This window comes from Saccostrea echinata, unplaced genomic scaffold (assembly GCF_033153115.1).
Source record: "Saccostrea echinata isolate AGI-Se365-2 ecotype Australia unplaced genomic scaffold, CSIRO_AGI_Sech_v1 ptg000012l, whole genome shotgun sequence".
Classification (NCBI taxonomy): domain Eukaryota; kingdom Metazoa; phylum Mollusca; class Bivalvia; order Ostreida; family Ostreidae; genus Saccostrea; species Saccostrea echinata.
The window spans coordinates 10,790,001-10,805,500 of record NW_026889761.1 but is presented as its reverse complement, the minus strand read 5'-3'; the positions used below and the strand labels follow the sequence as shown (position 1 = coordinate 10,805,500).

Below are 15,500 nucleotides of genomic sequence, written 5' to 3'. Positions count from 1 at the left end.
GATACTACTGAGAGATATGAACCCCGTATGCAGGTGATAAGGGTGTATTGCTGCATAAGTAAGGGAAGTTGAGGATTGAAAAGTAAAAGTCATCATGTTAATCGTAAAGCTGGTTGTTAGATTACCATTAACGTCTTTTTGTAATAAAATATCCAAATATGAAACAGATGTGTCAGACTCTGTAATATCTTTTATCTCAAACTCACCTGGATATATCGTGTCGACATAAGAATGGGAATAACCATTCATTTGTTAATTGACAATACGTCGTCGATATATCTAAATGTCGAGTTCAAGGTCACAGCAAGTGTTTTCCTCTTTTTACTTAAGAGATTTTGAATAATTTTGCTTAATATGAATACAAAAATTGGTCTGCTAATAACGGTGCGTAGTTGGTACCCATGGGAATTCCAATTGATTGTTGAAAGACCTGTTCTCCAAAAACCACATAAATATTGTCAACCAGAAACTCGAGCATCTTTTTAATGTCAGCTTTACAGTATTTGCTTGTACAATCAGAGTACTTTTTAACAAAATAATTTTGTAAATGACCAATGACAAGGTAAGTAAATTTACGAGTTCCATTTTAATTTAAAAGCAGCTGTCAACGATGACAGAAAGTCTGGACTTTAATTTATCGTGGGGAATAGTTGTATATAAAGTTGAAAAGTCGTAAGTTTTTACGTTGTTGATTTTGGTAAAATTTTGTGCTTTGAAATGTTTCAAAAGTTCCTTGGAATTTTTTAGTATCCACATCTGATTTACACAACTTCTCGAATATACTGTTGCATAGTACTCTTGAAGTTTCTCCTTCACTACTGTTACTATCTTAGTGAAGCGTAAAGAAAGAGGCTTAGTAGAACATTCACTGGAACCCACTATGTATCTTTATTTGTAAAGATTTTTATGAAGTTTCGGAATCCAATATAGATATGGTAATTTGAATTCATTTTTGTTGTTGGGAATATTAAAAATATTCAAAACTGACATATGACATATGATATGATCTTGAAGATTTTCCTCCTTAGAAAGGGAGCTATGGCTATTGGTATAAGTTGGATTGCCACGTGTAGAATTAAATTCCAGTTCCTCTAAAATACAATTTATATAATGAGCCTTACAAACAAAGACAATGTTGTTACATGCTTTGTCAGCAGGAACCAGTACTTCATGATCTTGTAATCTATCTAATTCTTTTTTCACTTCTGAATTATTGAATACAGAAGGATAGATGGTTTTCATACTTCCCCTCAATCGTTTAATGCGAGATTTTAACATACATCTGATACATTTAATCCATTCTGACAAAGTGTCAAGGTCTTCTTTTTCATGAGGAAATAAATAAGGAAAGTTGACGATTGAAAAGATAAAGTCATCTCGATTGTCATAGAATTTAGTTAATAATTGGTCTTTATCGTCTATAGTCAGTAAAATATCTAAATATAAAACAGATGTGGCAGACTCTGTGGTGTCTTTTATTTCAAGTTCACGGGGATATATCGAGTCGACATACGAATGAAAATAACTATTGTTAATTGATAAAACGTCGTCGATATATCTGAATGTCGAATTAAAGGTTTAACGTTACATTGGTATTAATTAATTTTTCTCACATTGAGACGATCTGAAAGCATTTACTATTTTCTGTCATTCTGTATTTTAATCTAAAGGATCCCATATGAAACCAATTGTCATATTTCTTCTCTCTTTGGTATACTTGGGTGTTGTTGCCACCTCAATGTCAGATTCCATGAAATGACTACTACAGTTTAACACGCATCATTCAGTACCGAGTAAAAGACACCACTTTTTGTTCTTCCATTGAAGCTTATGGTCATCCAGCTATTTTGCTTTCACTTTGGTTGACTAATTTGTCGGAAAATAACATTTACACCTACGATGCAAACTTCAAAAACTTTTCTTAAAAACGTTTCTCCCTGTGTTTGTTTCAGCACATCCCTGGCCTGGGCAATTTTTACCTCTACAGAGAATTGAATGTATGTCCGTAGCTACGTTACACGCTTTGACATCTAAATGTATTTCACATGTAAGTTTGAAATCAGAATGAGTTTTTGATAAACTCCGTATTTTCTATTCGATATTTAAACAAACTTGCAAACTTGAAGTCAGTCTAAAATGGACAAAAGACGTAGCTGTAAATTCATGGACATACGAACCAGTCAGTGCCCCCATCTCCCTATAATTCTGCCGATATATAGTATATTATAGAAAGTAAAAATATTTTATGGATTTGGTCTCTCAATAGTTACATTTGATGATTTCTTTTTTGTTGGTTATCAAGAAAATTTTCCTTTGTATTGCCCATCCAAACTGAAAATGTTCTTTATCTCCATTCCCTAGTGAAATTGCGTCAAGGGTCTTTGTATAATCTATATTTCCCCCTTACGCTGGATCAACAGGGACTTAAAAGTTACATATATATTATGTATCTGTTTTTATGACTTTCTCGGTTACTTCTACCATCGATATTCTAATATACCATTTTAAAGAAAAATCAATTCTCTCAAAAATAGTTCATACCTTTATTTTTAAAGTTTGTTAAACTTATAAACCAATTTCATCAAAACACGTAGACAAGAGAGAAAAGAAACAGAATGTCCCAGTACATATAATTTCCGATCAACTCCTGCATAATTTACTTTTTGATAGAACTTACTTAAAGATTACAATTAAAAATGTACTATCATGAAATATGACGATAACAGATAGTAATCAAGCTCAAAAGTCAATTAAAACAATACAAATTAGGAGCAGAGAAAATGCGGACCTCTAAAAAATCAGAGGTGGGACAGATGTCATAAAGTTGTAATGTAAATGTTACACGATAAAGTAAGCACCCTCCATAAGTAAGTAATTGTTTATACATAAAGAAAATTATTTCATTCATTCACAGGTTCTCATAAGGAAAGGTTATGACACTAAAGAAGTTTTTGGTCTGCAACTTTCATTTTTTTAATTCTCAAAGAAAATGAATTATTCAGTATTTTCCTTTAAAGTTAGTGAGCTATGGCTGATAACTATTTAATTTGAGATTAAGTTTTCCTCACGAAATGTAAATAATTAAGGGGCTAACCGAAAGCGAAGCTGCTGATAAAAACATGTATTTAAAACGCTAAAAAAGAAAGGAAGGGGGTATTAAATATTTCTTTACATATCATCAATATGCTGAAGAAATAAATTATTTCAGAACTAAGTAAATGCTTTGTCGGGCGAAGGGCAATAACTTCGATATTTAACTTGGCCTTCTGCACGTATTCGATATACTTCGATTCTGTGCAAAAGAAATGAAGCAAATTGACAAGGAAAATACTTCAGATGAGTAGTGTATTGATTTAGCAAGTTTAATTAAGAAATAATTAACAAGGTTAAAAAGTTCTCTGGGAAATGAACTTGAATGTCATGTGATCAAATCCTGTTAAGCTTGAAGGTCTTCTCGGTACATGTAGTTATGATCACGTGCCAATTAATTTCATTTTCCAATGAACTTTAAACTTTGTTATTTATTGCTTATTTTTATATTTGAGACGAATATTCGAATATTACACGAACGGTCCGCCGTATCACAATATTGTGATAAGCAGTGATCATCAAAATTCGCCTAGTCCAACATTTGAATGTTTACATTGATGCTTAGCAATCATGTTTCAGAAAATCTCTATTTATAATGATAGAACAATGATCAGTATTGAGAATAATCTTACGATTCTTTATACATGTGAAGTCAAAAGGGGTGGTGCCGTCTGTTTCAGTTTACATATCTTTAAAGGCAGTTTCACCGTGACAGAAACACATGCATCTCGCTTTTTGATTAGGTAACGCTATGACCTCTTAACCTCTAATAAGTTCATACAGTATTGAACATATTTTTCTCTTTGATAACTTCATGAAATATATGAGAGATAACGAACAGTATTCAGGCTCAAAAGTCCAATACAAATCAGGAGCAGACCAAACACGGGCCTCTATAACATCAGAGGTGGGATCAGGCGCCATGAGGAGTGAGAGTCTCTGCCGACCGATGAAACCCGCTGTGTGCTCCTTTCATAATCGGGAAATAACGTAAAAATCGGTCGACAGTTCAGTGTATAAATAAAGGCCTAACAATTAGTATGAAAAATGTCATTCAGCATTTGACTAAATGATAGTGTATTTACTGACAAGGTCGTTGTATCGACCATAGAACTTACGAAATGATTACTAATAACGCGTAATTGGTACTGATGGGAATTCCAACAGACTGTTTGAAGACCTGGTATCCAAAATCTACATAGATATTGTCAAGTAAACGTAAGCATCTTTTTTAATATCAACTTAAGTGCTTGGGTGTATAATTAGATTTATCTAACAAAATGATTTTGCAAATGACCAATGACAAGGTAAGTAAATTTTAAGTCCAATTTTATTGAAAAAGCAACTGTTTATGATGTCAAAAAGCGTGGACTTTAATTTATCGTGGGGAATAGTTGTATATAGAGTTGAAAAGTCGTAAGTTTTATTGTTATTGATTTTGGTAAATTTTTGTGATTTCAAAATTTTCCAAAGGTTCCCTGGAGTTTTTAATAATCCACATCTAATTTACACCACTTCTCGAATATTTATGTACAGAATTCCTAAAGTTTCTTCTTAACTTCCGTTAATATTTTAGTGAAGAGTAAAGAAATAGGCCTGGTAGAACATTTACTGGTACTTCCTATGTATCTTTGTTTGTAAGGGTTTTTATGAAGTTTTGGACTCCAATGTAGATATGGTAATTCCAATTCATTTTGGTTGCTGGAAATATTAAATTATTCGAAACTGACATTTGATTTTTCGTTAGAAAGGGAGCTATGGGTATGCGTTGGATTGCAATTTGTAGAATTAAATCCCAGTTCCCCTAAATTAGAATTAAAATAATGAGCCTTAGAAACAAAGACAATATTGTTACCTGCTTTGTCCGCTGGGACCTGTACATACTGATCTTGTAATCTATCTAATTCTTTTTTCACTTCTGAATTACTAAACATAGAAGGATAGATGGTTTTTATATTGCCTCTCAATCGCTTAATGCGAGAGTTTAGCATACATTTGATAAATTAAATCTATTCTTATAAGTGTAAAGGTCTTCTTTTTTATGTCTGGCCCATCGCCTGGCGTTATCTTCCACAGAATTCATAATATTTATGAAATTTATCTAAGGAAAATATTTGCAAGTTTAAATACAGTGTGTTCGTTAAGATGCGTGCTTTGTGAAAACAGAAAACTTTTTTTGCGTTTTTTTTTTTTTATTACAACCACCAATAAACAACTGTCATAACTTTGCATTATATTTGATATTTTTTCTTGTTTTCTTGGAAAGGATGAAATATGAAGAAAATGAACAATGATCATTAAACGAAAGTTCATTTTTAAAAAAGAAAAATTACAAATTACGAAAAGATCAGATGCCATGGTGGAGCATTCCCTTTCGGCCGGTCATGCTCCTTGCATGTAATGATCGGGTAAATAGAAAAATCCCAAGACTATTATGCATTTCAGTATAAAAATAATGGCCTAAAAATTTGTAAAAGAGACTTAACGACACATTGTTTTTACAAACAAGGTCATCATGTCGACCATAAAATATGAGAAATGGTGACTTCATACGAGATTGTTGATTTCCTTGTATGATCAACTTATTTGTTAATAGTCTGCTTAATAAAAATCTAAATTATTACATCTTCAATCTTGTGTCATCAGAGACATTAATAGCAGAACTTTGTCTCTCTGCTTTAATGTCACTTTAGCTGTAAAGATATATAATATGCGATACATATGCAATATGTTTCATGGTAGACCAAAACAAATTTGATAGCAAAATTAACAATGAAATAAAAGATGTAATAGGACTAAACTTTATTTTTAATCTTCATTTTCTGAAAGATTTTGTTTTTCTTCTGCAATCTGTAATAAAAAAGTCACTTTAGTTTTGTAGTATTTACAACAAAATTTGATTGTGCTACATGCAAATGACTGTCAGACACTAAACACATGTAGATATCGATAAAAAAATATCATGTTACTGGTAAGCATAAGAAATATAACCTAAATGAAATTGTTTCTTTCATTGAAAGGTTTCTGTGAGAGATAAATTTGACTGATATCATATTTGAAAACAGGTAATGTTGAAATAGAGTCAGTGTATTTTAATCTTTTCAAAATTAGATTGAAGCACCTATATAAATATCTAAATATCTTTTTAAAAGCAACAAATGGTTACCTTTCTAATTTTATATCGTCTGTAAAACGCCACACCGAAAATGATGCAAATGACCAGAAACCCCAGTCCGCCGGTCACACTGGCTATAATCATACCATTTTGTTCTGTAATGGAATCATTTATTGTAAAAATCCATAATAACATTGAATTACTTTCTTGCATTAATTCTTTCCTGAAAACCTGTTTTGGGGGTGGTATTTACAAGGACAAAGGTATTTTCAGGACAGAATTTGTAATATACAAATGTAATTTTAATATCATATTTTCCAATGGTTTTGGCTGCTTAAGCACAATCTTGGTTGAGAATATCACAACCCTCTTGGATCCTGATCCTTGGCATCCTCTATACATTAAAGAAAAATATTTTTTGACATTGGGAAAATTATATTGTATTCAGGTGTAAATGTTGAGTTTATCAATGTAAATATAAATTTTCAAAATACGTGGCATTTACCCTCAGGTAAAAATGTTCAAAGACAATGGAGCATAGATAAACAAAAATCATTGTTGTTAATTATAATTTAAGTGGGGAAAACACATGCAAATAAAGTGTTCAATGGATTTATCTTGACTTTTCAAAATGTTAAGAATGTTTGGATTGATTATAAGTTGTGTAATTCACGGTAGATTTAAATTAATTCCATTTTAGATCAAAGGGCAAATTACTGTAATTGCAAAAGAATACCACAATGTCTTAACTCGCTAGTTTGTAGTATATAGAGGGTTTGTAAGTTGCATTTATATGCTAAGCATAATTTTTGAATATCATGTCTAGCGATCTTTGATAAGGGACATATATTCAAACTAATGACACATCACTTCATCATGGAGAATTATAAATTAAAATTAAAATTCATACCAATAGAGAGCTCTAAAATCATAAAGCGCACGCGCAGAAGCTCATGAGGGAGTAGGGAAATTATTAGTCAAAACAAATATTTCACCTTGGGCACTATATTCACCTAAATATCTCCATGTATAAGCTAATCTATTATATACCCGTATGCAGTTCCCTAATCACGTAGAAAGAAATACTTGCTCTGTTCTTCGGAAAGTGGTGCTGGGTCGATTTGTATGTACACTTTACCACTTTCGTCACATGTGATTTCGATAAACTCATCATTTGAACCAGCTAAAAAGGAAAACAAAATAATTGCATTACACAATGAAATTAGTAGAATATCCGATAATTAACTGATTACATTTTTCATCTACACTTTACTGAAAGCAGAATAAAACTTTATACCAAAAAAAAAAAAAAATAAATAAAATAAAATAAAATAAAAACAATAAAAAACAAACAAAAACAAAAAACAACACCTCCCCCCCCCCCCCCCCCCCCCAAAAAAAAACAAAAAACAAAAAACAAAACAAACAAACACAAAAAACCAAAACCAAACAAACCACAAAAAAGAAAAAACAAACAAACAAACAAAAAAAAACCCACACAAAACAGAAATACAAAAGTAAAACAACCCGAAAAATCATCTGTTTATTGGTCAATTTGGTACCTTTAAATCCGAGCCAAATGAACTCTTCCCTATGTATTTTCGTTTCGAATGTTACGTTTATCTGTGATGCATGTATATCAGAAATCAGTCTTGGTGTAAAATCATTATTAGGTAAATCCTTTAATACTTTAAGCGAGCTGCCATCACTTATAGTTACATTCTGGAAGGTGGATGCATTTAGCCTAAGGTCCATAATCCATACTTCAATATCTGAATGGTTTGAAGTTTGCACAAAGCACGTGACATTTGTAGACGTAGTACCACTTTGGTACGAGTTTGTGTTAGATGTGGTAAGATACAAATGTTGTTGATTCCGAATTTTCAAATCTAGGTGCGGTGTTTCCATCCGATTTCCTAAAAAGTATATTTTAAATTATATGAAATCACCAGCAATCTGAATGTTATTTAAAATACAAAGTAAAAAGTTAGAATAATTTTTATGGCTGATTTGAATTCAATCTAATAATCCTAGAGACAATGATTTTAAATATTTGAACTGGCAAGTGGTAATCCAACTTATAACCATAGTTCCCTTTCTATCTAGAAAATTCTTCAAAACTATATGCCGGTTTGAAATATCTTTGCTATTCCCAACAATCAAAATGAATTTAAATTACCAAACCTATACTGGATTCCAAACTCCATAAAATTCTTGCAAACAAGGATACAAAGCGGGTTTCAATTAATGCTCTACCAAGCCTCTTTCTTTACTCCTCAATAAAATATTTACAGCACTGAAGGAGAAACTTCAATAGTACTGTACAACAGGATATTCGAGAAGTGGTGTAAATCAGATGTGGATACTTAAAAACTCCAGAAAACTTTTAGAAAATTTGAAATCATTTTTTTTTTTTTTTTACAAAATCAATAATATCAAAACGTACGACTTTTCAACACTTTATATAACCATTCCCAACGATTTTTAAGGGACTGAATTACTAGTAAACGGTAAAATCGAATAATAATAGTAATAACCACAGTTCTAATTTTGTGTTAACTTGATTTGTATGTCATCATTGGAGGGAAGTGCAATTTTCTTTGTAAAAAATTAATCTGGACTTCCGGGGCCCGTTTTACAAAAGAACTTACGACTATCGGTGACTTCGGTCATCATTTTTAAGGGACTGAATTACGGGTAAACGGACAAATCGAAACCTATCTCAAGGTATGGACTTGCACGTACATCATTTAAGTAAAATGACGTTGATTCTAACCGTTGCTGTAAAATAGATAAGTGTAACTTTGGTTTCAATTGATTTCTCAGTAGTGTTAAGAATACATTTGGAATGACATCATTTTATTGAACGTATCCAATTGTAGTAAATTACGAATAACAACTCGTTTATCTGAAAAATTTCGTATATCAATGGCGTGAATTTTATCTCGTTCATCCATAAATTTTTGCCTAAAATTTACATGATATTCTACGAATAAGTCATGGATCACTCCAACATAATGCAATAAAAAGGTGCATAGGTTAAACAATTATTCATGTTGAATAAAAATAGAAATACATGGTCACAACTCAGTTCAATAAAATCGGCCTAAAATCGGCCCCGTGGCACTCTCCGCAACTGTATGATCGGCCCAAAATCGGCCCTGAGGCACAGAAGTGATTTAAAAAGCAAAACAGTTTGCACTATAGTTTTGACGTCAAATATGGTATTATGACGTAACAATGGAGATATTCATGCTCATCCATGGTAGTACATGAGAAAATGAACAGTCTTCTAATTTGCAAAGAATCTTAAGGAAAAATATTTGGAAATGTAAATGTTAAAAGATGCTTGAGTTTCTGATTGACAATATCTATGTAGTTTTTGAAGAACAGGTCTTTCAACAATATATCAGAATTCCTATGGGTACTACATTCACCCCCTTGTTAGCAGACCTATTTTTGTATTCATATGAAGCAGAATTTATTCAAAAACTTCTATATGAGAAAAAAACACTTGCTGTGGCCTTCATCTCGACATATACATGTATCGATGACTTATTATCAATTAGCAATAGTTTCTATGAATTTCAAATTCTTAATTTTCATTTTCTCAAAACTTAAAATTGGAATATTTTATATTAAAAAGAAATATTACTTATTCATGAATTCACATATCATTTCCAAAATTTAATTCATTGGAATTGAACTTTAAGGATTTAAAGGCTTTAGCGTACGATAAAAGTAGAATAAAGTTCTGTAGTAAATCAAATTAAGCATTTACTATGGTTAATTATATGCATAATTTTAAAAGGATTTTTCAAACAAAGGCACGCATCTTCAATGAAACTTTTTTTTATTATTTGATAGTATTAAATTACTGCAAATAATATGAATTCATTTCCCTTATTCATGCCGCAAAGAAATATACCTTAGAAATCTTTCTTAGGTTTTTATGTATCAACAATTGTTTTATTAGTCCTCTACGACATGTGCACGAAAACAAAACACCAATACTTTAATATGCCTTCATACTTTAATTACATCCAGTGTCTTCTTTGTTGTTACTGATCGCCAACATATATTTATCACTTTTTGCCAACAATTTCTCAAGAACGCTTATATATTAGCATCTATTTGTGTATACAAAATAGATGCCTTTATTTTACGAGAAAAGTATATTTGCAGGGACCTATACACTAGTATATAGGTCCCTTGTACGTTGGCTTTTAATAGTCGGGCTTGGATGACACAGCAAGTGTCTATATAAAGGGTCGGGTTTGTTCTTCACATTCCTTTCTGCTGAACCTTTCAAAGGTAAAGACGCATAACAAATGCTTGCAAAAAATACATCTAATTTTTGCTTTGTAATTTTAAAAAATCGTATAATTTTCCATTTATGTATTGTTTTTCAACCATTTTAAAGCTTTTATTACTGTTGATGTTTATTAAATAAGGCGGATGATGTTGGATTCAAAATTTTTACGCAGCAGACGACGCACACGCGGTTATGCCAAAAAATAATTAATTTACCATTGTATTGTTATTAAATGAGCAAATATTGGTTATCAACATTAATTATTGTCTTTTTGTTTCATACTGCGTCGAAATCGGAAAATGCAAACCCAGAATAGGGGAACAACAGTATGGAAACTCGGTCGGACCTTTTTTGTGGACACAGTGAGGATGGATCAAAATATAAGTCAAAGAAAAGAAAAGCAAATAATCTGTGAACCAGTTGGAAAACCAGACATTGAATATACGTATCATCACAATCCAATGTATCAGGTACATCCAACACCTTTGAAATACATAAATCGGTGAATGTTTATTCTTGATTAATCTTTGCCATTGTAAAATGCGACAAAAATATAAGCAATAGTCTGCTTATACAGTGTATAGATATTGCTTCTAAAAATCCTTTCCTTAAAGTGGTACCTTTCAAGCTTAGAGTGTAGAATTTATTTCTATTTTTAAAGAAAGGGGGGGGGGCTTACTAAGGGAAAAAAAAACTATTAAGTTTCAAACAAAAGTACCGGAAAGTCAAGCTGAAAACAAAATGTATATAAATATAACTACCAGTAAATCCTACAAAATTATGTCACAATAAAATAATCTTTCAAAAATACATTCAAATCATATTTTATTTTTACCATAGAATTCTCTCAAAATAAGGACAGAAGACTTACATTTGCCTGGAATTGTTCAAAACTAAGGTCAAAATAATTCAATAGATTGTGCATAGATGCTATTGTTAGGTGCACATTGTACAGCAGCCTTAACTTTGCCATTTGTTCGGTTATATTAGTAGAATGTTCTGGACCTATTATACATTTATATTAGGTTTCTATTTGTGAGAGGATTAAGTTTAGTTTTTGTGTAAATTCAGGTGGTATGTAATATAACAGATACAATGTTCTGTGTAATTGTAAAGTAGAACTTGGTGAATCTTTCAACTATTAGGCACTACTTACAACAGGGCTCAGACTCAACAATGATTTGTTTGGAGGAACAATCAATTTATGAAAGCATCAGAACCAAAGAAAGCCCTAAAATTCTTGTTTCATGAAAGAATTTGTAATTAAAGTTAGAGCACTAGATTATAAAAATAAATAAATAAATAAAATCTGTAAGCAAACCACCTTATCATATCTCTAGTGTGTGATGAATTCATTTAAATAAAAGGGAGAATGAAACCACCTATCTTGCCCAGAGAAGAGTATTGTTATATTTATTTAAATGCTCCAGAGCTTTCCTGGAGTTCAGTGCTTTGTATTCATGAAATTTTAGACTAATGTTGTGAAAAGGAGGCTCTGATATATAGGTAAGTCATAAGATCAGTTGCATATCATAAGTTGTTACAGATTTACACTCGAGTTGAGCTTCCAACTCAATATATATATGACTTGAAACAGGGGGATCTTAATTGTGTGGGGTCTGGGAGCAGTAAACCTCTAGAAAAGGCCTTTCTCAAGTCTCGTATCTTTAGGTGCTCTTGTCGAGGATTCTATTTGCTAGCTATTAAGTTGAAATGAAATGATCTTGTAATACAAAAAGGGGGGATTTATCATTGTTAAACCACATAAATTATCAATCTCATATTGATTAAGTTTGAATGAAAAGGAATATGCAAATATTTTTATATTAACATCCATTTTCTATTACTGGAATTAGGATATCTTTGTTATGATCCTGTAGAGTGCAAATGAAAGGTTGGAAATTGCAACATCTTGTACAAGAATGTTTTGTGATCACTAATTAATGAATACATGTATCTCTTAATGACCAATTATTAAATCAAAAAAATAATTACAGTCAAACCTCATTGTATTGAACTTATTGGACAAGAAATAACTTTCAATTGAGATGTCGGATATTTGAGATGTCAATATTAGAATTCTTGAGGAGTAGGTGTCAATCTGAAGTAACCATTTTATTTAAGATATCAGTGTTCCAAATACCAAAGTTAATATTACAATTACTTTTGTAAAGCAATTAAAACTTATAGAACATTCATCAGATTTGTATGTTGCAAAATGAATATATGGTCTTATATTAACTATATTTAGTTGTCTTTAGACATCAGAAGTGACCCAAAGAAAAACTGTCAAGTACATGTACCTTAAATTCTTCATAATGTAGCAATTATTTCTCAGAAGAGTCCTAGAAGGATGCTTATATTTTGTAATTTTATACAGATAATGCCGATTTTTTGACTTCGGGCATTGGGCTTACATTTTAAGGTGTTTGGATCTGAAAACTCCTAACAGGGTGCTTATATTTTGTAATTTTGTACATGTATATAATGCTGATTCTAAGACTTCAGGATGTACATTTGGTTTACATTTTAATGAGTTTGGTTTTGTTTTTATTCAGAACACCAGAAAAATATAATTTCCTTTTTGGATCAAGTCCATACTGATAGCAGTACTAGTTATATTCAGGCTCATTGCATATGAAACTAGATGCTGTCATGAGACAGTAATACCCGCACTAAGGTGTTTGCCTCTAAATGCACACTCCTTCATATTGGGCTTACCAAGGAAAAAGTCCAAATAATTCTATAATTTACACAGTACATGTATTCGTCAAATCGAGCATAAAATGCTCAGGTGACCATGTGACCCATGAACCTCTTATACGCATTTCATATACTTAATTCATTACCAGTCTGAAATATCAGAATTTAATTAATGTTGTAAATTAGGTTTTAATAAAAAGGGGGGGGGATATAAATTTTTGGCCCATAATTGGAACTTTTTAAATTAAATTTATCTTCTCAACAACAAATAATATTATTTTAGTACAAAGGGTTTTTGATGAATTTATCAAAATGTGCAAACTTTTTTTAGTATTTGATTAGGCAAAAACCTCCTTGAAAAGCCATACCCAATCAATTTATATGTGCCCCCCCCCCCCCAAATACACACACACACAATTTGCCTGTTTTTGGAAATAGGCCTAGATGGCAAAGTTATGTTAAAACATCGTTTGTTATGATAATTTAAAATTTGTTCTTGTACTGTACATGTATGTGAACACCTTTTTGAAAATTTCTACATCACATTGGGCTTGCGTCACCCTACCAGTACTAGTACTAGTTTTACCATTATCATTTTTAGATTGCACATGCCATGTGACATGGTGCAGTGTTACATGTATATCAGTGGAAATTAATTCATTTTGTGTTTTAATTGGATTATATTTCATGAAGTTGACAGGACCTATGACAGTCGGTAAGTACAAGTTTAAGTATAGATTGGGGTAAAATAAACCAAAATGCAAATGGTTAGGTTAAAGTTTAAAAAGGATCAAAGATCATCGGCAATCTCCTATGCAGAGTTGTCGTTCGTTTCTCTCTCAGACACTGAATGTACATGTATGAGCCGATCGTAGAGAGTGGATCATCGATGCCACAATAGACGAATTTCACATTCTGAAGAGTTATCTCCCGTTGTCGACATTACATGCAGTTACAGGCATAGATCCGGGAATTTTTTTCCGGGGGGGGGAGGGGGGTCCACACCTCGGTCCAAAAAAATTCCAGCCCAGAATTTCCTGAGGAGCAAAATAAAAAAACAAACAAACAAACAAACAAAATAAAAACAATGATGGTGGGGTCCATGTTTTTAAAGGGGGAGGGCATCCAAAGTCATTTTTTATTTGCTTCTGTAAATCAGTATATAGTCCTATTTAAATAACTCTGCAAATTCCAGGGGGGGGGGGGGGGTTTCCAATCTCCCTAGCCGCTCCCTGTCCCTGAAATGACAAATGATCATGCGACTCCTAAATAGTAGAAAATTTTTCCATTTGACTAGACATAATTTTGTTTCTTGTGTTATTATGTTATGTACATCTAATGGTTTAAGGTTATGAACCCTTGAGGTCATCCCCACTCTCTTGTTCATAATATGACTACATCAAATTAAATAGAAGTGCATCAATGATAAGATTACTTGACATTTCATTCATGAATTTGGGTCAACCTAGAATTAGGAATGAAAATCATTCAAAGAGATGGACCATTAAACTATTTGTATGTATTCACATTTTTTTTATGTCAAACCAAAGTATTAGACTAGTTTGCATACATGAACAAACTGGGGTCTGGGAAGGGGAAGGGGCAAGGGGAAGGAGTTATCTCTTTACGTCTTAATTAATTGTTGAAAATTCCTAAAATGAATGTTAACCTTAAATCCGACTTGTACGTCTTCATTATTTTTAAGTGGTGGTGTCTCCGTATGAGTGAAAAATTCCCAAGAGGGACATTTAACAACAAACAAACATTAATGACTTAAAAAACACAATATACATGTACATGTTTATTAGTCAATGGATATACTTCTGATCATATCTCTAGTTCTCCCTTGAATCAGAAATGATGATATAAATATTTTAAGAATGATTAAGAGTTGAAAAGGTTGTGCATTTTAAAATTCACTAAGCTCTGTGGTTGAATTAGCTATACCAGTTTAGCTTATTTTGCTACTCAAAGCACCTTGATTAACTATTTTTAATCATACTGTTTTCTGAAATGTGAAGTTTTTTCAACATGGATACAAGTCATACCTTTTCAGCTTCTGAAAACAATTAATGCATGAAAAAAAAACTGCTTTTCAAATACTGTAACTCTTTCCAAGTACTTGGGATCATCAGTTTTTAGCTCACTTGAGTTTTTCAGGTTTTCTGATCACATTTTGTTTGTCATTCATCTGTCCGCCTGTAAACTTTTCACATTTTTGTCTTCTTCACTAGAACCGCCGGGCCAATTTCAACCAACCCAGCCACAAAGCATCTT

The 15,500-nt window shown here is 31.9% G+C and overlaps 1 protein-coding gene across 1 annotated transcript in view; it reads right to left on the bottom strand.

The window, feature by feature from the left end:
- Window positions 1-5,875: 5,875 nt before the first annotated feature.
- Window positions 5,876-15,500, bottom strand: part of LOC133184989 (uncharacterized) — a 15,497-nt gene continuing 5,872 nt past the window's right edge. Inside the window, exons 3-6 of the mRNA XM_061320052.1 lie at window positions 7,768-8,121; window positions 7,296-7,388; window positions 6,257-6,360; window positions 5,876-5,940 (exon numbers count right to left, since the gene is read on the bottom strand). Of these exons, the coding sequence (XP_061176036.1) occupies window positions 5,899-5,940; window positions 6,257-6,360; window positions 7,296-7,388; window positions 7,768-8,121 (593 nt within the window). The 3' untranslated portion in view covers window positions 5,876-5,898. The remainder of the gene's footprint in view (window positions 5,941-6,256; window positions 6,361-7,295; window positions 7,389-7,767; window positions 8,122-15,500) is intronic.